Consider the following 27352-nt stretch of genomic DNA (forward strand, 5'->3'; position numbering starts at 1 on the left):
AACAAAATTTTCTTTACCTGTCATAATTCAACATGTTTTTTAATAACTGTGTGGTTACTAATTTATATCTTAAGCTTCATCTGTCGAATAGAAGGAATTGTCATTAAGAAATTCTTTTAATTTGTTTTTAAATGATGATTGGCTATCCATCAGACTTTTGATGCTATTTAGTAAGTGACCAAAGGCTTTTGTGGCAACATAATTCACCCCTTTCTGTACCAAATAACAAATTTCGTAAGTGAACACACACGCTACTGATAATATCCCTAGTTTTTTAAACAAATGTCTGCAAGATGATCTTGAGTGGGCTTCAGCTATTATTCTGACTACGCACTTTTGTGCAATGAATACTTTTTCATTAATGATGACTTATTATTGTGGCCAAGATAGACACAAAGCCCATGCCTACTACAGTAGTACAAGTTTATATGCCAACTAGCTCTGCAGATGATGAAGAAATTGATGAAATGTATGACGAGATAAAAGAAATTATTCAGGTAGTGAAGGGAGATGAAAATTTAATAGTCATGGGTGACTGGAATTCGTCAGTAGGAAAAGGGAGAGAAGGAAACATAGTAGGTGAATATGGATTGGGGGGAAGAAATGAAAGAGGAAGCCGCCTTGTAGAATTTTGCACAGAGCATAACTTAATCATAGCTAACACTTAGTTCAAGAATCATAAAAGAAGGTTGTATACCTGGAAGAATCCTGGAGATACTAAAAGGTATCAGATAGATTATATAATGGTAAGACAGAGATTTAGGAACCAGGTTTTAAATTGTAAGACATTTCCAGGGGCACATGTGGATTCTGACCACAATCTATTGGTTATGAACTGCAGATTGAAACTGAAGAAACTGCAAAAAGGTGGGAATTTAAGGAGATGGGACCTGGATAAACTGAAAGAACCAGAGGTTGTAGAGAGTTTCAGGGAGAGCATAAGGGAACAATTGACAGGGATGGGGGAAAGAAATTCAGTAGAAGAAGAATGGGTAGCTCTGAGGGATGAAGTAGTGAAGGCAGCAGAGGATCAAGTAGGTAAAAAGACGAGGGCTAATAGAAATCCTTGGGTAACAGAAGAAATATTGAATTTAATTGATGAAAGGAGAAAATATAAAAATGCAGTAAATGAAGCAGGCAAAAAGGAATACAAACGTCTCAAAAATGAGATCGACAGGAAGTGCAAAATGGCTAAGCAGGGATGGCTAGAGGACAAATGTAAGGATGTAGAGGCTTGTCTCACTAGGGGTAAGATAGATACTGCCTACAGGAAAATTAAAGAGACCTTTGGAGAGAAGAGAACCACTTGTATGAATATCAAAAGCTCAGATGGCAACCCAGTTCTAAGCAAAGAAGAGAAGGCAGAAAGGTGGAAGGAGTATATAGAGGGTTTCTACAAGGGCGATGTACTTGAGGACAATATAATGGAAATGGAAGAGGATGTAGATGAAGATGAAATGGGAGATAAGATACTGCGTGAAGAGTTTGACGGAGCACTGAAAGACCTGAGTCGAAACAAGGCCCCGGGAGTAGACAACATTCCATTAGAACTACTGATGGCCTTGGGAGAGCCAGTCATGACAAAACTCTACCATCTGGTGAGCAAGATGTATGAGACAGGTGAAATACCCACATACTTCAAGAAGAATATAATAATTCCAATCCCAAAGAAAGCAGGTGTTGACAGATGTGAAAATTACCGAACTATCAGTTTAATAAGTCACAGCTGCAAAATACTAACGCAAATTCTTTACAGACGAATGGAAAAACTGGTAGAAGCCGACCTCGGGGAAGATCAGTTTGGATTCCGTAGAAATGTTGGAACACGTGAGGCAATACTGACCTTACGACTTATCTTAGAAGCTAGATTAAGGAAAGGCAAACCTACATTTCTAGCATTTGTAGACTTAGTGAAAGCTTTTGACAATGTTAACTGGAATATTCTATTTTCAAATTCTGAAGGTGGCAGGGGTAAAATACAGGGAGCGAAAGGCTATTTACAATTTGTACAGAAACCAGATGGCAGTTATAAAGAGTCGAGGGGCATGAAAGGGAAGCAGTGGTTGGGAAAGGAGTGAGACAGGGTTGTAGCCTCTCCCTGATGTTATTCAATCTGTATATTGAGCAAGCAGTAAAGGAAACAAAAGAAAAATTCGGAGTAGGTATTAAAATTCATGGAGAAGAAGTAAAAACTTTGAGGTTCGCTGATGACATTGTAATTCTGTCAGAGACAGCAAAGGACTTGGAAGAGCAGTTGAACAGAATGGACAGTGTCTTGAAAGGAGGATATAAGATGAACATCAACAAAAGCAAAACGAGGATAATGGAATGTAGTCAAATTAAATCGGGTGATGCTGAGGGGATTAGATTAGGAAATGAGAGATTTAAAGTAGTAAAGGAGTTTTGCTATTTAGGGAGCAAAATAACTGATGATGGTCTAAGTAGAGAGGATAAAAAATGTAGACTGGCAATGGAAAGGAAATCGTTTCTGAAGAAGAGAAATTTGTTAAGATCGAGTATAGATTTAAGTATCAGGAAGTCGTTTATGAAAGTATTTGTATGGAGTGTAGCCATGTATGGAAGTGAAACATGGACGATAACCAGTTTGGACAAGAAGAGAATAGAAGCTTTCGAAATGTGGTGCTACAGAAGAATGCTGAAGATAAGGTGGGTAGATCACGTAACTAATGAGGAGGTACTGAATAGGATTGGGGAGAAGAGAAGTTTGTGGCACAACTTGACTAGAAGAAGGGATCAGTTGGTAGGACATGTTTTGAGGCATCAAGGGATCACAAATTTAGCATTGGAGGGCAGCGTGGAGGGTAAAAATCGTAGAGGGAGACCAAGAGATGAATACACTAAGCAGATTCAGAAGGATGTAGGTTGCAGTAGGTACTGGGAGATGAAGAAGCTTGCACAGGATATAGTAGCATGGAGAGCTGCATCAAACCAGTCTCAGGACTGAAGACCACAACAACAACAACAACATCCCAAAATGTCATGCCATATGAAAGCAGTGAATGAAAATAAGCATAGAAAGCTAATTTACTGATGTGTTTATTATCAAAATTTGCAATAAATCTAATTGCATAAGTAGCTGAACTCAGATGTTTCAGTAGATCATCAATGTGTTTTTTTCCAGTTCAATCTCTCATCAATGTCATCAATGCAAACTCCAAAAATTGGAATATTCTACCTTAGCTACTACAGGCTTCAGTTCAAACTCTATATCTATTAATAGTGTTATGTCATTTACTGTGCAGAACTGTACAGACGGTGTTTTATTAAAATATAATAAGAGTCCATCTGCAGGAAAACACTTCATAATTTTCTGAAAGACTTTATTTACAATTTCCTCAGCTAGTTCTTGTTTGTTGGGTGTGATTACTACACTATTATCATCAGCAATAAGAACTAGCTTTTCATCCTTGTGAATATTGAGTGGCAAATCATTAATATGTTATATTAAGAACAATGATGGACACAAGAATGAACCCTATGGGACCTCCCCAGTTTGTGGAATCTGCTGCATTTTCTGCATTATGTGAATGTTTATTTCAACCTTCTGCAGTCTTGCAGTTAAATATAAATTAAACAAGTCGTACACTGTCCCACTCATACCACAGTACTTAAGCATATCTGCAAGAATTTTGAGTGTTACACAGTCAAAAACCTTTGAGAGCTAATAGAAAATCGTGATCAGTGATGTTCAGTTATTCAGAGCATTCCTGTTGAAAAGATTTCCAGAAAAGCAAATTGATATTTTGTTAGTACTTTATTTTTACAAATTTGTGAAGCTATTCTTGAGTACATTACTTTTTCAAGAATTTTGGGTAAAGGTGCCAGAAGTGAGACTGAGTAGCAGTTGTTGGCATATCAGACCTTTCCCTTTTTCTATACAATGGCTTAACAACAGCGTATACCAATCTATTAGGAAAAATACCTTGTTACAGTGAGTTATTACATATTTGGCTGAGAATCCAACTTACCTGTTGGGAACAAGCTTTCAGTACCCTGTTGCAAATGCCATGAATCCCATTCAAGCTTTTACTTTTGAGTGGGTTTATTATTTTCCTACTTTCAGAAGGAGAGGAGCATAGAATTTAAATTTTGTCAGACTTCATAGGTATTGCCTCTTCCACATGTAGCTTTGCCTTTTCTAATGAACATCTGACTCCTATTTTCTCCACAACATTTAAAAAGATTATTAAAAATATTTCCAACCTCTGACTTTTTGTTAAGGGGACCTGGATGTCAAGGCCTGTAGCTTTTACTGGTATTATCAAATTTAATAACTCGAAAACTTTAATAGTTAGTGGAATGAAACTTTAACCAATAATAAATATATTGTGACCTCTACGTGGGGGGGAAAAAATTAAAAACTGTGGAATACATAGTGGAGCCAGTACTGATTTTTATTGTATGTTCTGATTTGCATGTAATTTTTATTTTCGGCACACTGTACTCCCACACTATTTATAATAAAAGATCAAAACAAATTTCCATAAATTTGCAATTGTTAAATTGTAATTTGAATGCACCGTTTTGGAGGACTATTCTGCATTACCGTATGAAGGTATGTCATCATGATCAGAAAGACCATTCTTAATAGGATAAATGTTCATTTGCTTAAATTTATTATGGCCTATGAAAATAAAATCTGCCAGTGTGCTGCTTTCCAGCACTACCTAAGTAAGAAAATCAACAACTGATGTTGAGTTAAAAAAAAACAAGGTCACTCTTCCTGTAAGACCCTCCCAGAAAAATCTACATTGAAATCCCCCAAATAATAATTTGCTTTCCCTCTGTATGACAGATATCACAACAAAGAATCCAAGTTTTTCAGGAACTGGTGGAAATTTTCCAATGGGGATCTATACACAGCTACAATTTATTAAAAAAGTACCATCATTTAATTTAATCACAGGAATATGCTTTTATATGTTGCTCTACATAAATTCTTTTAGTTTCTAAATTTTTCACACTATGATGACTTTTAATATGTTTGGCAACTCCTCCTTTTTTCTGCACTGTGTCTACTTAAGTAAGTTTACATGCACTTACATTTATCTTTTCCATATGTTTTGACTATATGATGTACACACAGGCATAGTAAATCTATTAAATCCTCAGTTCCTAAATCTTCCAAACAAACAAGAACCTCTTACACTTTGTTTTTCAATTCCCTTATGCAATATACAGACATTATTTTTCACTGTACTTTGCTGAGGATCTTGTGATATTGTAACATCTTTAGTACCTGCTGTTGGGACTCGCCGTTCTTTCAAAGTGCCGCCGCGCAGTTACGCGCGTCCTCTACATGCGGCGCCGTCTGCCAGCCATGCAGCAGCAGCGCCACCTAAGCGGCCAGCCAGCCAGCGGCCGCTAGACTCGGACTCATTTATGATTTGACTGTTAAAGTGTACACACGCCTAACTCTGTTTACTTGATCTGTGACTTTCATGTATTGCATCTTCCTTCAAATATATTTGTTCAACTTGAAGTTATAACAATTGGCGATGAGGTAGTGATTTTTCTTTTCCATCGTTGACCCATATTTCCATGGGTACTTTAGAGCAACTATTGTAAGGTCTCATAGAACAGCAAATGCTTCTCACAAATGCGATTCGTGATTTCGTCGTGGCATCAAATGCGGGGCGTCTCTCATAATTGTCTCTACCTCCTGTTCCTCCTTACAACGAGACAGTGGAAGACTGGTCTGATTACGAAAAACGTCTTCGACAGCACTTCTTGGCATTTCATGTTGCGGACAAACAAACATGTAAGTCTCTGTTCCTTTCATGGACTTCACCTCAAATGTATCGGTTGTTGTCACAGTTGGCTCCTTTGAAAGATCCTGTGTCTTTGTCCTTTGCTGAAATGTGCTCACTTTTCAAAAGCAAACACATGTGGTAGCCTCTCTTGTTGCCTTTTATCGTTGTCAAAAACAACCGAATCAATCCTATCGCCTGCTGAACTTCACAGCCTCAGTAGAAAGTGTCAGTTTGTTACTGAAGTTCACAAAGAATCCTACGCAGATTCCGTGGTATGGGATACTATTATCTGATCGGCGCCCGACAAAGAAGTTTGGCAACGTGCCATTTAGTTGGCAAATCCGACTCTAGATGAAGTCCTATCCATCGCTCAGTCTTTTGAAATTTCTCACAAATAGAGGCATGGGGCGACGTCGGGGGAAATACAACCTCCGTGCGATGTTGACAAAGCGTGTGGCGTGTCTCCGCCGGCCGACATGGCCGCAGTACGCTCCCAAGTGCAGCCTCGGCCTAACCGTAAACAAACCTCTAACAAACTGCAGCAAAACCCACGGCAACTTCCTTCATGTCCGCGGTGTTTTACGAAATATTCATGAGAAGATTGTCCACAACGTTGGGCCGTGTGTCACAAATGCAAAAAAAAGGGTCATGTGTCATCCGTTTGCAAATCCGAGTGCATACATGATGTTCATGCACATGACGCTGATTCTGATTCTGTGTTGTCTGTCAATTGTACTTCTTCCCTTTCAGGGAAGTTATTCCTCACTGTCCAAATACTTGGTCGAGATGTTCACGTGCAGGTGGATACTGGTTCTGCTGCCACTATCATCAATTCTCAGATGTATCTTCAGTTGGGTTCTCCAATCCTTTCACCTGTCACTAGGCAATTACAGACTTACAATAAACAGAAGATTTCTCTCTTGGGACAATTTGATGCTGAGGTATCTTACAAATCTGTCGTTCGCACTGTTCCCATATTTGTGGTCAACCATAGTAACGCGGAGAATCTTTTTGGTTTCGATGCCTTTCGAATTTTTGGGTTCTCCATAGATGACTCTGTCAATATCGTCTCTGATGCTATTCCTTATGCTCAGTTGGATTCCTTGTCGACGACATTTTGTCCCTTTTTTCTCCTGGGTTAGGCCATGCAAACGACTCTGAAGCTCATATCACACTCAAACCCGCTGCTTGGCCGAAGTTTTTTCGGGTTCGGCCCATTTCTGTGGCCTTTCGTGATCAGGTCAAACGGGAGCTGGATCGTCTCACTGCTTCAGGGGTGTTGCTTCCTGTCACTTTCAGTGAGTGAGTGATCCTCTCCTGTCATTGTCGTTGCTAAGCCAAATGGTGATACTCGTCTCTGTGGCGATTTCATAGCCACTGTAAATGCTCAATGCCTTATCGACACTTACCCTATGCCTCGACCTGAAGAATTGTTCACTAAACTTGCTGGAGGCCAGTATTTTTCTAAACTTGACCTGTCAGAAGCTTATCATCAACTTCCTCTCAATGCTGCTTCCCAGCAGTTTCTGGTCCTTAACACGTCTTTCGGCCTCTGTCAATACCAATGATTGCCATTTGGGGTTGCCAGCGCCCCTGCTCTCTTTCAGCGATTCTTGGAACAATTATTGCTCACTGTCCCTGGGTGTATAAATTACCAGGACGACATTGTTGTCACTGGCTCCACCACTGACGAACATCTTCAAAATCTCCGCACATTTTTTCATGTCTTACAGACTGCCGGTCTTAAATGTAATCTTCAGAAATCAAAATTTTTTCAGGCATCTATCACGTACTTGGGGTTTCAACTCTCTCACGATGGTATTCGTCCACTTCAGCAGCAAATTGTCACTGCGATCAATGCCCTTCCTCGCCCTACATCTGTTAAGGAACTGCAGGCCTTCTTGGGGAAAATAGCATACTATCACAAGCTTTTACCGTCTGCTGCTTCGGTGGCTCAGCCGTTGCATCGCCGGTTGCATAAAAACGTGCCTCTTCACTGGTCCGTGTCTTGCGATGCGGCTTTCCAGAAATTGAAGACTATGCTAAAACAGGCCCTGTGCATGGCTACTTATCGACCTGGCCAACATCTTGTTCTTGCCATGGACGCCTCTCAATACTGGGTCAGTGCAGTCCTTGCGCACCGTTTTTCTGATGTTTCTGAACAACCCATTGCTTATGCCTCCAAAACACTCACAGATGCCCAAAAAAAGTATTCTCAAATTGAAAAAGAAGCTTTGGCCATTATTTATGCTCTTCATAAATTTGGTGTTTTTCTCTATGGATCCAAATTTCACCATGTTACAGATCACAAACCACTTATTTCCTTGTTTGATCCATCAATGTCACTTCCCGACAAGGCTGCACGCTGCCTCCAGCATTGGGCTCTTTACTTGTCTCGTTTCAATTATGAGATTCATTTCCGGCCGACGGCTCAACATGCGAACGCTGATGCACTGTCTCGCCTTCCCATGGGTCCTGATCTGGCATTCGATAGGGACGAACTTTTGTGTTTCCACCTGGATGTTGCTGAGCAGCGGGTTGTGGACAGGTTCCCCATCACTGGGGACCGGCTGGCGGCTGCTACGGGTTCTGACCCTAACCTCTCCCAGGTTTTACGCTGTATTCGGAAGGGTTGGCCAGATCGTCCGCCTGCTAAGACTTCTGATCCGTTGCGGAACTACTACGCTTTGCGTTACCGCCTCACGGCTGGGGACGGTGTTATCCTCCTTTCCACCGAAAATGCTTCGCCGCGTGTTGTGGTACCTGCATCTTTGCGTGCTTTGATCTTGCGCCTCCTTCACCAAGGGCACTGGGGTGTCTCTCGCACAAAAACTTTGGCGTGCCGTCATGTGTACTGGCCCGGCATCGACTCTGAAATCGCACACATGATCGCTGCCTGCGGCCCTTGTGCGTCACAGGCCGCCCCGAAGTCATCTTTGTCACCATGGCCTTCGCCTGAGAAGCCCTGGGAGTGTATTCATGCTGACTTCGCGGGACCTTTTTTAGGTACTTATTGGCTTCTCGTTATTGACGCCTACTCTAACTTTCCTTTCATTGTTCGTTGCACGCCGCCTATCACCGCGGCAAACACCAATGCTCTAGCTCGCATTTTCTCTTTGGAAGGCCTTCCCTCTACTCTTGTTACTGATAATGGTCCGCAATTTGCCTCTTCCAATTTTGCGGATTTTTGTGCCCATCACGGCATCATGCATGTCATGGCCCCTCTGTTCCATCCACAGTCAAACGGTGAGGTTGAATGACTGGTCCGCACATTTAAGGCTCAGATGAGGAAACTCCTGACTTCTTCTGCTGCTGATGATGCACTTCTCCAATTTATGGCTTCTTACCGTTTCACCCCCATGGGCGACCACAGCCCGGCTGAGCTCTTACATGCCCGACAGCCTTCGCTTGGCCGGTTCACCGCCGACGACCTTGTATGGGTACGGGGATATGGCAGGTGGCCAAAATGGAGTCCTAACCCGCATCTTATGACACCGTGGCCAATGCCTGTATGAAATCCAGACAGACACGGGTGTTGCAGTGCATCATTCGGACCAGCTTTGGCCTCATGTGCTGACAACGCCTGTTCCGGATGCCGCTACACCACCTTCAGCTCTACCTGATGTTCGGGATACTGGACATCACATTACTCACAACACAGTCCTCTCACCATCATATCGGTGCCAGCATAAGGACTGACGCCACCAGGAGACATGCCCATGCAGGAACCACATGACCATCATCTGTTGGAGCAACTCTACTCGCCTCCTCCTCCTACGGACGCGGACACATTGCCCATGTCTCCTGTTATAACAACCGGACTTGCCGCAATGGGCAGATTGGTACATGGGGCCCCAGCAGATTCGACCCCCACGTCTCCTGTCATCTCGACCCGTTATCATCGGGGACACTTCTGTCCGTACGGGAAGCCTCCTCCTTGAGACTTTATGGCCCGTCAACAACACCTATGGATGTTAGCAATCTACAGGCTACCTCCATCAAGACCTGTGCAAAAACTTCAAAGGGGGGAAAAGTGTTGTGACTCACCGATCTTTCAAAGTACCGCCACACAGTTACGTGCGTCCTCTACATGCGGCGCTGTCTGCCAGCCATGCAGCAGCAGCGCCACCTAAGCGGCCAGCGAGCCAGCGGCCGCTAGACTCGAACTCAGTTATGATTTGACTGTTAAAGTGTACACACGTCTAACTCTGTTTACTTGATCTGTGACTTTCATGTATTGCGTCTTCCTTGAAATATATTTGTTCAACTTGAAGTTATAACACCTGGCTGTCCGAGTTTCTCATTAAGCTTAATTCCTTTCAATGTTGAATCACTGGACGCTGATCTTAGTCTAAAGAAGATGTACTCCCATGAGTTTCAGTGCCCCTCTGAAGTATTTTGCTATCAAGTCAGCCAATTTACCCTTCTCTTTCCAACTGAGATGCAGGCCATGCCTAGTGAAATCCCATCTACCAATTGCGTCAACATGAACCAAACACATGTCTGATGCAGTAACCACCTGAAGCAGCTGCTCTAACTCCATGTTGACCCCCCCTCCCCCACCCCTTACAGAGGTGGTCAATGTCCTTAGTTTGATAGACTTAATGTACCAATTCCATCAGTTTACCAGGTTAACCTGGAACATTTCTTAAGCTATTCAGACCATTGCCATTCTTATTAAGTCTCCATGTTGAGTTTTGGAGAACATTATATTGTTGTGTTTTTAACTATTACTTCAAATCTAAATGTTGTGACCCATTTCATGGTTGTCCACGAGATGTACCGGACAACCAAGGTAGGGTCCTTGTGCTATCCTCATTGCAGTGGATGAAGTGTACATTTTCATCACATGGAAGGCTTTGATCACTTCTTGTCCATTGCAGTGTTAAACTGATGTAGTTATGGATGATTTGGAAATGAAAGAATGGTTGAGAGTGTCAGCATGCAACCAACTTTTCTTCAATAGTACAAAGGGAGCTGCCAAACTTAATGTCCCCACCTGATGGAAAGTTCCCAATCACCAATTCCACATGTCCTCAATGCATAACATGGGGGACACACCATTCTGCAGTCTCATAATCAAAAACTGAATGCTGCTAATTTTCCTTCCTTTGGCAGCAAGACCGTCATTGTTTGTACTACTTCCTCAGTAATTCCCATGAATGTCTCCCTGCTGTTCTCGATAAGCTCTCACTTGTGATGTGAAGACGATACATTTTTCTTAATATTTTGGCTTACTTTTTAGTGTGCTCTATTTTCATACTTTAGTTGCCAGAGTTTAGTTGTCCTAGTGACAAACAGTTTGACATTGGTAAAACATCAATGGTTCAGATATATTCTGTTCACACACATCCATTTTTCTTCTTTCTAATTCAAAGACTTGCATTATAAGCCTGCTAAGAAAAATTGTAGTGCATGGAATCTCTTTGTCCGAGTCTTCTTTAGATTCAGAATGTTCCTCTATCCTTATGAACTGTAACATAAATCTTATTTATGGATACTCCATTACTTCCTGGCAGAACAGTTCCATATGCATGTATGCATTAAAAATGTAATGCAAATTCTAGTATTAATGCCTATGTTCTTCAGTATACTAACATAGGTTCAATCAGTTAATTTCTTCTCAAGGGCTGTTAATGCAGATTTAGAGAAATTTAATCAAAAGCTTTCTGTAAATCTATGTTGTTGTTGTTGTTGTTGTTGTCTTCAGTCCTGAGACTGGTTTGATGCAGCTGTCCATGCTACTTTATCCTGTGCAAGCTTCTTCATCTCCCAGTACTTACTACAACTTATATCCTTCTGAATCTGCTTATTGTATTCATCTCTTGGTCTCCCTCTACGATTTTTACCCTCCACGCGGTCCTCCAATGCTAAATTTGTGATCCCTTGATGCCTCAGAACATGTCCTACCAACCAATCCCTTCTTCTTGTCAAGTTGTGCTACAAACTCCTCTTCTCCCCAATTCTATTCAATACCTCCTCATTAGTTATGTGATCTACCCATCTAATCTTCAGCATTCTTCTGTATCACCACATTTCGAAAGCTTCTATTCTCTTCTTGTCCAAACTATTTATCGTCCACATTTCACTTCCATACATGGCTACATTCCATACAAATACTTTCAGAAACGACTTCCTGACACTTAAATCTATACTCGATCTTAACAAATTTCTCTTCTTCAGAAACGCTTTCCTTGCCATTGCCAGTCTACATTTTATATCTTCTCTACTTCGACCATCATCAGTTATTTTGCTCCCCAAATAGCAAAACTCCTTTACTACTTTAAATCTCTCATTTCCTAATCTAATTTCCTCAGCATCACCCGACTTAATTCGACTATATTCCATTATCCTTGTTTTGCTTTTGTTGATGTTCATCTTATACCCTCCTTTCAAGACACTGTCCATTCCGTTCAACTGCTCTTCCAAGTCCTTTGCTGTCTCTGACAGAATTACAATGTCATCGGCGAACCTCAAAGTTTTTATTTCTTCTCCATGGATTTTAATACCTACTCCGAATTTTTCTTTTGTTTCCTTTACTGCTTACTCAATATACAAATTGAATAACATCGGGGACAGGCTACAACCCTGTCTCACTCCCTTCCTAACCGCTGCTTCCCTTTCATGCCCCTCGACTCTTATAACTGCCATCTGGTTTCTGTACAAATTGAAAATAGCCTTTCGCTCCCTGTATTTTACCCCTGCCACCTTTAGAATTTGAAAGAGAGTATTCCAGTCAACATTGTCAAAAGCTTTCTTTAAGTCTACAAATGCTAGAAATGTAGGTTTGTCTTTCCTTAATCTATTTTCTAAGGTAAGTCGTAGGGTCAGTATTGCCTCACGTGTTCCAACATTTCTGCGGAATCCAAACTGATCTTCGCCGAGGTTGGCTTCTACCAGTTTTTCCATTAGTCTGTAAAGAATTCGTGTTAGTATTTTGCAGCTGTGACTTATTAAACTGATAGTTCGGTAATTTTCACATCTGTCAACACCTGCTTTCTTTGGGATTGGAATTATTATATTCTTCTTGAAGTCTGAGGGTTATTTCGCCTGTCTCATACATCTTGCTCACCAGATGGTAGAGTTTTGTCAGGACTGGCTCTCCCAAGGTCGTCAGTAGTTCCAATGGAATGTTGTCTACTCCCGGGGCCTTGTTTCGACTCAGGTCTTTCAGTGCTCCATCAAACTATTCACACAGTATCGTATCTCCCATTTCATCTCCATCTACATCCTCTTCCATTTCCATAATATTGTCCTCAAGTAGCCCCCCCCCCCCCCCCCCCCCCTTGTATAGACCCTCTATAAACTCCTTCCACCTTTCTGCTTTCCCTTCTTTGCTTAGAACTGGGTTTCCATCTGAGCTCTTGATATTCATGCAAGTGGCTCTCTTTTCTCCAAAGGTCTCTTTAATTTTCCTGTAGGCAGTATATCTTACCCCTCGTGAGATAAGCCCCTACATCCTTACATTTGTCCTCTAGCCATCCCTGCTTAGCCATTTTGCACTTCCTGTCGATCTCATTTTTTAGACGTTTGTATTCCCTTTTGCCTGCTTCATTTACTGCGTTTTTATATTTTCTCCTTTCATCAATTAAATTCAATATTTCTTCTGTTACCCAAGGATTTCTACTAGCCCTCGTCTTTTTACTTACTTGATCCCTCAGAGCTACCCATTCTTCTTCTACTGTATTTCTTTTCCCCATTCCTGTCAATTGTTCCCTTATGCTCTCCCTGAAACTCTGTACAACCTCTGGTTTAGTCAGTTTATCCAGGTCCCATCTCCTTAAATTCCCACCTTTTTGCAGTTTCTTCAGTTTTAATGTACAGTTCATAACCAATAGATTGTGGTCAGAGTCCACATCTGCCCCTGGAAATGTCTTACAATTTAAAACCTGGTTCCTAAATCTCTGTCTTACCATTATATAATCTATCTGATACCTTCTAGTATCTCCAGGATTCTTCCATGTATACAACCTTCTTTAATGATTCTTGAACCAAGTGTTAGCTATGATTAAGTTATGCTCTGTGCAAAATTCTACCAGGCGGCTTCCTCTTTCATTTCTCTCCCCCAATCCATATTCACCCACTATGTTTCCTTCTCTCCCTTTTCCCACTCTCGAATTCCAGTCACCCATGACTATTAAATTTTCGTCTCCCTTCACTACCTGAATAATTTCTTTTATATCATCATACATTTCATCAATTTCTTCTTCATCTGCAGAGCTAGTTGGCATATAAACTTGTACTACTGTAGTAGGCATGGGCTTTGTGTCTATCTTGGCCACTATAATGCGTTCACTATGCTGTTGGTAGTAGCTTACCCACACTCCTATTTTTTTATTCATTATTAAACCTACTCCTGCATTATCCCTATTTGATTTTGTATTTATAACCCTGTATTCACCTGACCAAAAGTCTTGTTCCTCCTGCCACCGAATTTCACTAATTCCCACTATATCTAACTTCTACCTATCCATTTCCCTTTTTAAATTTTCTAACCCACCTGCCCGATTAAGGGATCTGACATTCCACGCTCGGATCTGTAGAACGCCAGTTTTCTTTCTCCTGATAACGACGTCCTCTTGAGTAGTCCCCGCTCGGAGATCCGAATGGGGGACTATTTTACCTACGGAATATTTTACCCAAGAGGACGCCATCATCATTTAACCATACAGTTAAACTGCATGCCCTCGGGAAAAGTTATGGCTGTAATTTCCCCTTGCTTTCAGCCGTTCGCAGTACCAGCACAGCAAGGCCGTTTTGGTTAGTGTTGCAAGGCCAGATCAGTCAATCATCCAGACTGTTGCCCCTACAACTACTGAAAAGGCTGCTGCCCCTCTTCAGGAACCACACGTTTGTCTGGCCTTTCAACAGATACCCCTCCGTTGTGGTTGCACCTACGGTACGGCCATCTGTATCGCTGAGGCACGCAAGCCTCCCCACCAACGGCAAGGTCCGTGGTTTGTGGGGGTGGTAAATCTGTAGGTCTCAGTAAAATGGTAATTCATATTTATTGCTCCAGCCTATAATTTTGTTCACAACTTTCCTATGATTAATAGTGCTAAGTACACTTCTAAAGAAAGTTCATGCATTTGTTTGATTAAAAATCCAATGTTAGTTTTATGTGTCTAGTAAATATTTTGTACATTATAAACAGGTGCCTGGCAAGCCTTCACTTTATGTCTTTCTCTCTTACTTCTTGTGAGGTTGAATTATTACAGCATTGTTCTGGCTTTTAGGATATTTTCTTCCTCCACACACATTCTGTAAATAATTTTGGAAATTAATTTTGTATAGTTTTGCTTCCAGCTTGAACAATTTCTGTTGAAACAACATTACCTTCAGGCACTTTTACATACTTTGTACTGAAAATGGCTTTATACATATCATGCGGTTTTGTGTCAGGCATTTCATTAATTCAGGTATTCCAATGCTAGTGCAATTAATCAAATAGTAGTACAATTTTCTGTCTGCTATTAGTAATGAGCCATCTGCTATCTTAACAGATGAATTAGTGTTTGCTCAACAGAAGTTACTCTTTTGTTTTCTTCACACTTAGTGTTTTCATTTGTTTCTCTTACCACATTTTCATATAAATTCTCACTTTCTCTCAAAAAATTTTCAAATCGTTATTTTTTTAAAATGCAGTTTAGTTCCCTTTTCAATTACTTGAAACTTGGGTATTTCGTTTAATATTTTCCTTTTTGTATTCAATACTCTATTTTATTTTACCTTATAAATACCTGCAGCAAAATTTTATGTTTACTGAAATATTTTTGTTAGGTATTTGCCATTGTCTTATGTAACAATCGGATGTGACTTGACTTTTATTAGGGGGTGCCTCTCCACTGTATACTCTGCTGACCATTAAAACTGCAACATCATGATGGCAGCATGCAATAGATGTCAAATTGGCGTGAAATGTACTGCACATTCAGCTATGTAAACGAGTAGCATTGCAGCATAACTGCACAAAGTAGATAGGAGTGATGTCATCTGCAGGCTGTGTATGAAACAAGATGTTGGTTTCACTTTCTAAACTTTCATATGAATGTTGGTTGTTCATGAGAAAATCATGTTATGCCCCAGGTAAGAAGAAGTAATCTTTACTAGCACAATTCAGAATTGGACAACAGCAGGAGTGAGGCTATGGAGACTTCTGTTTATTTTTTCAAAATATTCTTGCCATGTTAATTGAAATCCCCCTGCTGACCTGTGACTATGGAAGGGCTATACTCAACACCATGCAGGATCTGAACAGTCCCACATGATCAGTGCTCAAACGGACAGACTTATTTTTCATTCAGCCTCGCAGGACCATTCAGCCACATCACATACCTCTGGAGTCAGGAAATGAGCTTGTTTGCAGTGGATAAGTGTCCACACGGACAGTGTGACAACATCTGGAGCACTATGGACTGTTAGCACAATGACCATTGTTGTGGATTGTCTTGATATAGCAGCAGAGAGAGGTGCACCTACAGTAGTGTGCTTACCGTATTTACTCGAATCTAAGCCGCACTTTTTTCCGGTTTTTGTAATCCAAAATACCGCCTGCGGCTTAGAATCGAGTGCAAAGCAAGCGGGAGTTTTGAAAAATGTTGGTGGGTGCCGCCACAGCTAACTTCTGCCGACGAATATATGTAGCGCCACAAAGGCATGATTTGTAGGCACAAAGATAAATACTGGCACCAAAAACCTCTTACGTCAGTAAATAAATTAAAAAAAAAGGTTGAAGACGAGCCTTTTTCCTCCGCCCCGAGTTTCGACCATTGCATTTTGGTACATTATCCAACGAAGTAAATACAAATTCCGTATTGTTCATCTTCGAATGTAGCTGCATTTCAATGTACTACAAAAATGCGACTGGCAAGACTGTTTGGGATGTTTGTCAAAAAAATATGGCCAACTCTGCGTTCTGAATTTTTTCCTACCTGTGAGAAGAGATGGTTGCTAATAGCAACTTTTATGAATTGTGAATCACATGCAGTATTCTCTTCACCATAAGAATAATACGAATATAAACATTTTGCCATGTATTGTTTAGTGTTTGCTACTATCTCATTTAAATCCTGTCTGCCTAATAAACTACGAAACTAGAGTGAGACAACAGCAAACGCGGAAGAATATACATATCATGTAATGTTTATATTCGTATTATTCTTATGCCTAATAGTGATACAGTCAGAAATGAAGCACGGCAATTGACTAGATTTTTAAATCTAAGATGACTCTAATTTCTGTGCAGAATGTAATGAACTAAAAAGCCGCCTGCAAAGATTTTCAAACGGAGAATAATTTTCGTTAAAATTTCGTTGAGAACATCATGTATCATACGCAGTCTAATATTTGGTTCTTGTTGATCATTATCAAAGAAAGCAGTAGTGTAAGTAACAACAAATGTTTCGCTAATGAGACGATTCCTCTCTATTTTTTATTTGTAAGCGGCGGTAGCGCGCACAAAAGCAGGCCATGCCGCGAGCGGCGACAGGCCGTGAACACGCACAATCAGAATGCGACAAACAATGCATGACACAGTACAGTAATGCATTTTCAGCTTAGAGTGACTTAAACACCTATAACAAAGAAAACGGCGCTTATCAGATCAAAGAAAAATAAGCAATCAATTCAAACCAGACGAAGCACGTGAAAAGGAAGGGTACCCGTATAAATACGGACGGAGCGCCTGACGCATAGCAATGTCTACCTGGTAAAGCTTAACTGCTAAGCTTACGACCCGAACCAAACTACTGCAGCTGTATCGTCATTCATTCGACCTAAATTGTGTCTCATATTACAATTAGACGAACTTTGTTTCGATTTGGAGGTGGGACCTAAAACTTTTCTCTCCCCTTGAATTTCGAGTCTCAAATTTCAGGTGCGGCTTAGATTCGGGAAATTTTTTTTTCCTTGATTTCGAGTCTCATTTTTCAGGTGCGGTTTAGATTCGAGTAAATACGGTATCAACAACACTGGACACTAGTGGCATCCTGTCGTCTTTTCAGGCGAGTCCTGCTTCAGCTCTGTCAAAATTTGTTGCTCGTATACTTCACAGAAGTAGCCAGCAGTGGTTGCTTCTGTCTGTTAATGTATAACTTGACTCGTTCCACCTCCCTGAAGGCTCTCCTTGAAGCTCCCAAAGGGCTCTATTGTTAATCGGTGCATCTGTGTGATCTGCTGACTTTGCAGTGACATTTTATGTTGACAGGACCAGACATTGCCAGCATGGGCTTAACAGGATCTGTTGATGATCATACACAGAAAGAGGCAGAAGAGGAAAATGCTGAGTTAGATCTCGATGGAATAGATGATGCTGAAATCGACTCGTATATTATGTCAGAAAAAGAAACTAAATATAAAGATGATCTCTGGATGAAAATTAATGCTGCTTATCTTGAGAAACAGAAAGGTAATTATCTTAATTTTTAGTACTACAATATAACTGTAGCATAACTGCATCACCTTGTTTTGCTTATTGTGGTTTGTGTCACTTGACTTTTCAAATCACTGGAGGTAGCTTTTGATTGCATGAAATTACAATCGAAAAAAAATGAAGTTTAACTGTGTTTATACCTACAATCATTTTAAAACTTAAAAACACCTTCAAGGACTTTGCTTTGACAAGAGGTGAGGTTGTGGGTCTGTCAACAAAGTCAAACCTTTTACAGTGGCGGTATCAACTAACTAGTCTCTTAGTGAGAAATATATGTTCATCACCAGGATGACTAAATATGGAGACATGAAGAATAAAGGTGTAGAATGTTAATAAAGTTTGTTTTATTTTAAAAGCCTTAACGTGTCTCACGTAAGAAATTTAGAGGCATTACTTATGCCCTCGTACCATAACCATTGTCACTTAGCCATTATCCACCCCATTTTGTTTTTGGATATATGAACTCTTTGTTTTTGGACATTTGAAAACTTCATTTATCCTCTCCCCTCCCCACTCCCCTATACTCCCTGTAGGCTGGAAACCACTTCCATGCATCAGATGTGATGAATGCTTCCTGTGGCGCATAACCAGCTTTCAGTAGACTTAATATCCATACCAGAGTAAATTTTCAACAAAGAAGTAGATCTAATAATTAAGTCTTTGATTGTGACGCTTCATCGTTTGTCGATTCATGTGAATGTGAGTGAGATTGGTCAGCAGGTCTATAATAGATTTGTTTTGACATTATTATTTAAAATTATTAAACAATTAAAGACTGTTTTTTAAAGAAGGTGTTGGGCCTGAATTTGAAGCACTTTACTACAAATCTTCCAATGGTGCACACTCATCGTGTGTGACGTATCTCCACTTGGCTACAGACTGCTTTGTCAAACCTACAAATATCCAGTGTCAAATTTCATCACATCTTATTATCTTAGTTTACAAAGATTGCTAAGTGAAACATGAATGAAATGAGGCAATCAAAATATATTCCATAAGTACATTGTAGTGGAAAGGGCTGGTGAATACATCAGTAAAGTAGTCTGTTACCAGTGATATGGAGAACGACCTGACCGCCATGTGCTGGGCCACAGGGTAGAAATGATGTACTCACTGAGTGGATAAAATTATGTAAGTTTCAAGATGGCCAGTGAAAATCTGTAGTGAGTAATGTTTGATGTTGGTGCTCTATAGCTTCACGATAGACATAAATGTGAATCACTGAGTAACTTTGTAACTATTCCCAAAAATTAGGAGAGACTGGTTTGAAATATGGAATTATCTTTAGTTAGTGTCAGCATACCTCACTGAAATGTTTGGGTGGAACTCAGTGGTATCATTTGATTAATTCTTACTATTGTAATTTGTACACCAAGAAGACATAGAGCAGATAAATTAAAATTAATGTTGTTTAATAGTAATCAACACTATGCAAGCAGTCATTTAGGTAGGCATATGTATTACATGTATTATTTTGTTGGAATATTCTGCAAATAGGTTAAAAAATGATCTATATTATCTATATTGCTGTAAATAAGTTGGTGACTCATTGATTGATAAATTGAATGTGTAAGTGTTATCCATCTATAACTAGCTGCTTTACCTTTAGGATGATAGCAATTTTTTAAAAAATCCAAGAATTCTTTCACTATTAAAATTTAGTTGGGAAGTGAGCAGCAGTGTGTCAGTAATGGTAGAATTCTATAACTATTGAAGACCTCTAAAACACAGATGTCATTATGATCATCATCATCAGCATCATCATCATCATCATCGTCACTGTCATCACAGTCATTATCTTCATTATATTCCAAGAATTCTATGGCTGGCACTGCTTCTTGCTTTCCGTATTCCACTTTCTCCGATAATGCCAGTTCCTCGTTTGTAGTCCTCTGGTATCCATCATGTCCTAGACTTCTTGACCCCAGCTCCTCTTAAGTTGCCCATGCTTTCTTGTTTCTGTTGAGTTCCAATACCTCACTTTTTTTGCTCATCGGCTGTTGTCCATCCTTATACTGTTTTAGACATTTCATCTTTATCATGTCTGTTATTGATTTATCAACACCTGTAGCCTCCTTTATGAGGGCATTTGGTGACTAGCTTAGAGATGCCACAACTTCAGCTCCAGAAGTCAATTTATAGTACAAGCTACTTGTTTCTCTGATGCTAGTTTCTTCCCATATTTCTGCTCCCCACCTAGAAATATTTTCAAGAACTGAGTGATATATTACCTGTTTCATTCTTTTTGTTATTTCAAAGGACTGAGTTCAGTTGGCGTATGGCCCTCTTGCCCTGCCCTGTTTTATTATTTATGTCATCGGCACTTTGTCCATTTGATGATATCAAACTCCCAGACATGTAAAAGACTTAAATCCCCTGCTCTTGATTTATGCCTAAACTACCCATTCTTATCTTCAAAGCATTTTGCTAACCTTGGCCCATCAGACGATCCCTATTGTCATTTACCACATTGTCCTCGTACTGACCAACAATGGGATAATTCGTTCTCCACTCAGTACATGTATTCAAGTCCCCAATAATTAAATTTTCTTTTTGAGCATTCAGGTCCCCAATAATAAAATTTTCTTTTTGATCATTTATCTTCTTCAGTAATCCCGTCATCCCCACATAAAGTTTTTCTTTTTCCTCCATTTTGGCACTGTCATTTAGTGCATACATAGCCATGATCATGACTGAATGGCTTAATGTTTTCAAGTTTCTCTAATCTGACCCTAGCCTTAAAACTTTCATTTACATCTCCAGAATTCTTTCACTAATCTGATCCTAAGATTTTACATCTTTTTTGTAAATTTTCCTGTTAGGTATGGAGACCCCAGTTCTGGCTCTCTCCTCTTTAGGCACAGTTATCATAAGAATTTAAAATGCAAACACGGAAGTGATAATAAAGTAAGATTTTCATGTTTAGAAAAAAGCAAACTTACAGGAATAGCAGGGAGTGGCAGGGAACCAAAAGGTTGACTTCAGTTTATTGATAGAACTATAAAAAAGTGTAGCTTCAACATCATGTTTCCTATGGTGCTTCATTTCTGACAAAAGGTAACCAATTGTCCCATACCAGTTGCTTTGTTTCAACAATATTAAATTAAAATTAATTATAAGTGTACCAATTTGCTACCACCTAACAACCTGTGGGCAAACACACAACCATGTAATAAATTTCGTGGGTCAACTACCAGCCTAATTACAGTCAATAAATAGATCAGAAACACAGTTAAATATGAAACATATCATATTTACTCAATTATAAGATTAGATTAGATTCAGTTTTTGTTCCACAGACCCAAAAAAATTAGATGATTCTCATGATTGTGGAACATGTCAGATAAGGTTTTCCCCAAATTTGTCATTTGAAAACTATAGGGTCATCTTATATTCATGTATTAAACTATTTCTGCTGAGATCAACGTTTCACATTGTTTGATAAACTGCTATAAGTGTTGCCTTACATTTAGTGATAAAGCTTGAGCTATTGAGGTCATGTGCAAATTTATTTTGAAAAATTCAGAAGGGTAGGGAGGGCAAATGATACTTGCACTTGGTACAGTATCGATCTTGCTTGAATAATCATGTGACATTTGACTTGTGCAGTGCTAGTGCAAGGGATATGCAAGAAACTATCAACTAGCCACCAAAATAATCTATTACACTGCTTAAAATTTGACAATTTTGTGAAACACAGGAGGATATAGAATTCAATGCTGTTGCCTTACAAATCTTGTTTTATTTGAACAGATATGCAATAAATGTTCTCATACACGTATTGATACTGTATACAGACATTTATGGTGCTTGTTAAGTAAAGTTAACCTCGCAAGGCAAAAATGTTGTCCTTCAAAAAACATAACTTGATTCTCAATGCAAGTCAGTATATTATTTGTCTTATGAGATACTGCAATGATTTACCAAGTGGGGTGCAAAGGAGAATTTCTGTCATTGGTCCCATATTAGAATACTGGGTAAAAACATTACCACCTTCAAATCAGCTTTAGAACAAATGGTGACATGCAGATGAAACAAAAAAGAAAAGTAATCAAGAATAAAAGTCTAAAAAAGTCATATTAAACTGACTAAAATTGTTATCAGGATAATGAATTACAGTGCCAAGACATCTTACGGAGAAAGTCCAACAGAAGTCACTAGATCACGGAATGAATGACAGTTTGAGAATCTTAGTGAATCGTGATTGCAATCTTTTATTTATGTACTAGTTGTTTTTGTTACACATATCTTTTATTTATGTACTAGTTGTTTTTGTTACACATGACGTGCATCCTAGAAGATACGGCAGTCCATGTTTCACAGTTGCTCAGCACAGCATTACAGAAGGGTTGGAGAGGGAACAGTGATACCAGCTTGGCTGAGAATTAGGATGGTGTGGGGAGGGGAGCAGTGAACAGGCAGCAAATTCCATCAAGCTCCCAGCAATGGGAACATATACCACTTCAGTTTCTCTGAATCCATTTGAACTGACTTTAAAATTGGACAGATACACAACAGTGGTACACATTTCTGGAAGAGGTGGTAAAAGACTACATAGGGGCCAGTGGCATACTTACGTGTTTCCTGCAACAATGTTGTTGATGCTCACTGTGATGTATAATGGGAACAAAAGGGAGTATGTCAGCTGCTAATTCTGTGCAGCCAATTAGAGAGCAATGGGCATTCAATATGTTTGGAAGCAGGAAACATTGTGACATTCTCACGTCAGTATAGAAGTGAAATCTGATATATTCAGCAAGAAGCAGCTGCATTCTCAGATTCCATCATAATCGCAACCTCAGATGTTGCAACATATTCAAAAGAAACAGTGAAATATTTGTGATAACAAAGATAAATTTCGTAACTGTGTTATTAGGATGACAGTGATGTTTAAAAATAGTAATACCACAGACAACTGGCATAAAAGGAGAAAAAGATATTGAAGATAAAAATTAATGTAAACCATTTCTTTTTATTTTAATTCTTGTGTTAACAAAATGTAGACAATCAATAAATGACCTAAATTTAAAATAGATATAATGCTGATGTGCCGATGTCCTTGTGGAGGTGGTTCCCCTGTAGGAAGATGGGCGGGCACAGCCAGTGGAGTATGCTGCCATGGCAAACTGTGATGCTGGTGGATATCATTGTGGAAGCAAAAGTCATAAAAAGAGATGAGCCAAAAAACCACTTTACAAGAGAGGCCTTCAGCATGAAAGACAGAGGACAATGCCTTGAGAATCATGACTGCTGTGGTGGATAAACAAAAAACAACATAAGAAAACATGGAAAAGACATCAACCAACAGTCAAAAAGTGTCTAAAAATGGTCCAGCAATCTTGATATCACTTCTGTCCCAAGGTATTGTTGGTACTGGCCAAGGGGAAAAACAGCGTGCAGTGCTGCCTGTTGATTTAGACACTTGTCGCAGACTGTGACCCACTGTTCCACCTAGTAATCAATGTGTTTAAGCACTGGGTCTGTAGCTACTGGGGATGTAATCCTAGTGGTGACAATGGAGAAAGTATCAAATAGTCTGTCATGCTTTCGTGGCAAATGGAAAATATGATGATTTGTCTTGAGCAGACAATGGATTGAGCACTAATGTGTATGCCACTATGTAGCATGGAAAGACAAAGACTATGTAATCATAACAGAGAATTCAAAAGTAACAAAGCCTGGAACTCAAACAAATTGTCAGTGCGAGGATCATTAACAACCCCATAAGTGTTTTGATGGAATTCAACTTTATAAATTGACTAAAAACAGGAATGTGCTGTTTATTGTAGCTTACCAGAGGATGTTTGTAGGAGCCAGTGGTTGGGAGCTCAGCCATGCATATGTTTGAAGGTTGAGGAGTGAAACAGCTGCTCCAGTGTTCACAAGCAGCTCCCTCATGTTGCATAAAGCAAGAGGGGCCAGAGGAAAATGCTGCATGGTGTCCTTGTTGTTGTAGCTGGTGGAGTTGTTCATTGCGGTGAGGTTCCCTGGTATAAACTGCAGTGACTTCCTCTTCTCACAGTGAGCTTGCCCCATGCACCGATGTGGTTCACAAACGATGACACCTTGCTGGGTCATACTGCGGTGGCTGAAACCATGCTACACAGGCCTCTGCTGTGATTATGGCTGGGGGACATGGTGGCTGTGGCAGTGGGACAGGCCAGTGCCCTGTCTCAATGACCATCCGTGGCAGTGGCTGTTTAGCATCAGCAGGCCAGGGTTCTCGGCTTCAGCCCACTCATGATGATTATGCAGTGTCCCAGGACGATGGTGATAGTGCGTTACCACAATGCACACCAGGTGATGACTCCCATTACAGGCAGCTGCCTGCTGACGGCATCTGATGATAGTGATGGTGATGACTACAGTGGTGGCATCACTACTACAGTGGCGGCATCACTCTGGTGCCTCCTAGGCAACGACCAGAATTATGATTATGACCGTTACGATGACTGCAATGACTCCGAATTGGTGGTGGCACTGAATGACACAGGCTCTTTGTCACTCCAATGCCTCAAGATGTTTGCAGTTCTTCCTCCCCAGTAGGCCAGTGGAATATTCCGGTGTAACTGACCCAATTACCACTCTCAATGTTGACACTCTGACATGTGGCAAGGTGCTTCTTGTCACATCCCCCAGTGCTCGGTGATACAGTGTTCTCCTTTGTGTTCCTTAACTCGACACTCCTCTGAGACACTTGTATCACGGTAGCATACCACTGGCAGCAGGACAGAATGTTAACACACATATGAGATTTGGCTCCCAATATTCCTACACGTTTTAACTAACTTCATTACTGTAAAACTCCTACCATTAACTAACTTAATCACTGTAATCATTTGACCCTTTACATAACAGTAAAGAGTGCGCTGACAAACCACATCTCCAGGCACTAGGCGGATGATCGCATCCCTAACCATGAAGACTGCATATGATGTGGGGCAGATTGTAGGCAGAAAAGACGTGGAGACTGACGTGGCTGCTTGTGGCACTAGCAAAAATTCAACATGAGCAGTAAGGGCATGGGTGAGCAAGCTATGATAACAAACAACACAAGACAGCAAAGGAGAGTGAAACAGGTCCTGAAAAGGGGGGATAGCCAACACAACAACTAAGAGAAACAGGCCAGGTCCTAAAAAGGGGGTCAATAAACAGAAAAACAAAGAGAGGGAGGCTGTGTCTGAAAAGGAGACCAATGAACATAGCAGTGAGAACAGGAGAGAAGAAATTGAAGACAGAAACAAAGCCCTACAAGTGTCTGTGTCTGTCTGTTACCCAAAATATGAAAAATTTCTCCTGGATCCACGAGTAGAAACTTGCTGAACTGCAACAGTCATTGCATGGCTAAAAACAGTGGTAGTGCACAGGGAGATGGTGGAATCTGCATTGTCAGCATAGCCATGAATTCATCTAAGAAGAAGTTGCTGTTGCTGGAGAAGTGACCAAAGAACTGCCTACATGGAGAAGTACGTGAAAAAACATTCACTGAAGTTAGGCACGCAAAAGATCCAAAGTTGAACCCAGGAAAGTTCTGTAACAGAGCACACCAAAGTTCTACTCATTGCCACTTGCGTTGTGGCTCTAAACATGATAAAAGATAGGGTTGTCAGAAACCAGTAAGTAACAGAAGTAATGACTTTTACAAGACTTATCGGCACTTGCAGACTGGTAACAAATACAGACTGCTAGCTGGAGCCTGTGTGTGGTAATGTAAAGAGCATTTGCCAACCAGGGGCTACTGTCACTCAGCTGAGGCAATTGAGGCACCAAGCCAAGCAACCTCTGGTGGGGGCGTGGAGCAGCCAAATGATGTGCTACTCAAAACTGTGAGATTCATGCCATGTTAGGGGCGGCGAAAGTGTAGTAATGTACAGATTACTATAATACCAACACACAACAAATAAAATGAATCTCCAGAATTGCAGATTGTCGCACCAGAATGAATGTGTTCAAACTACCTGCTACCATGTTATCACAAGCTAACATCAGCTGCTCTTAGGCTGCTCAGCTCTTACCCAGACCAAGAACACCAATAAAAGACCGTAAATCTGCACTGCTTTCTTTTTTCACAGCTTGTTCCTGTAACCACTGTTATGCTAAAGTTAGCTTTTAAGTTATAGACCATCATTTGACATTATTTACAGTTGTTATACATATTTTATATTACACAAATAAGATACAGCTTTATGATATGTTTACAGCCCATTATTATACAGATTAATTTTATACATACCAATAATCATGGTTTTTAGAGGCTATTTTTGCAATACAAATTGAAACTGCAGGAACTGCAAGTTCAAAACTTGATTCTTCATGCCCTTACATTACTGCTTTGGTCAAATGCCACTCTTACAACATCACACTACCAGAATTTCATACTAATATGTATAAACAGTAAAAGACAATAATATAAACTATTTATGCAGAGGTTAATCTTTTTATGTAATTGTTGTGGATACTTTGCTATGGCACATAACAATTGTAGAATGAGTTTTTTGTTTATAACAAATTCCTCTTTTGTTTAAAATTGTCTCATAGCCTCAAGCTGTAAGTAACTTCATTCTCTGGCAGATGGTATATCATTTGTTTGTGAATGGTGTCTGTAATTGTAAATATTTTTATTATAAACTACAGTATATATATATATATATATATATATATATATATATATATATATATATATATATATACAAAGATGATATGAATATAATAGAGGGAAACATTCCACGTGGGAAAAATATATCTAAAAACAAAGATGATGTGACTTACCAAACGAAAGTGCTGGCAGGTCGATATACACACAAACATACACACAAAATTCTAGCTTTCGCAACCAACGGTCGCTTCGTCAGGAAAGACGAAAGGATGTGGGTTTTAAGGGAGAGGGTAAGGAGTCATTCCAATCCCGGGAGCGGAAAGACTTACCTTAGGGGGGAAAAAAGGACGGGTATACACTCGCGCGAGCACGCCCACGCCCACGCACACGCACACGCACACACACACACACACACACACACACACACACACACACACATACACATACACACACACACACACACACACACACACACACACACATATATATATACAGACACAAGCAGACATATTCAAAGACAAAGAGTTTAGGCAGAGATGTCAGTCAAGGCGG

The 27352-nt window shown here is 40.1% G+C and overlaps 1 protein-coding gene across 1 annotated transcript in view; it reads left to right on the plus strand.

Moving 5' to 3' along the window:
* The window catches only part of LOC126198921 (transcription factor IIIB 90 kDa subunit), a 382817-nt gene that overhangs the window by 334601 nt on the left and 20864 nt on the right, over nucleotides 1–27352 (plus strand). Inside the window, exon 10 of the mRNA XM_049935559.1 lies at nucleotides 17980–18180. Within this exon, the coding sequence (XP_049791516.1) occupies nucleotides 17980–18180 (201 nt within the window). The remainder of the gene's footprint in view (nucleotides 1–17979; nucleotides 18181–27352) is intronic.

This window comes from Schistocerca nitens, chromosome 1 (assembly GCF_023898315.1).
Source record: "Schistocerca nitens isolate TAMUIC-IGC-003100 chromosome 1, iqSchNite1.1, whole genome shotgun sequence".
Classification (NCBI taxonomy): domain Eukaryota; kingdom Metazoa; phylum Arthropoda; class Insecta; order Orthoptera; family Acrididae; genus Schistocerca; species Schistocerca nitens.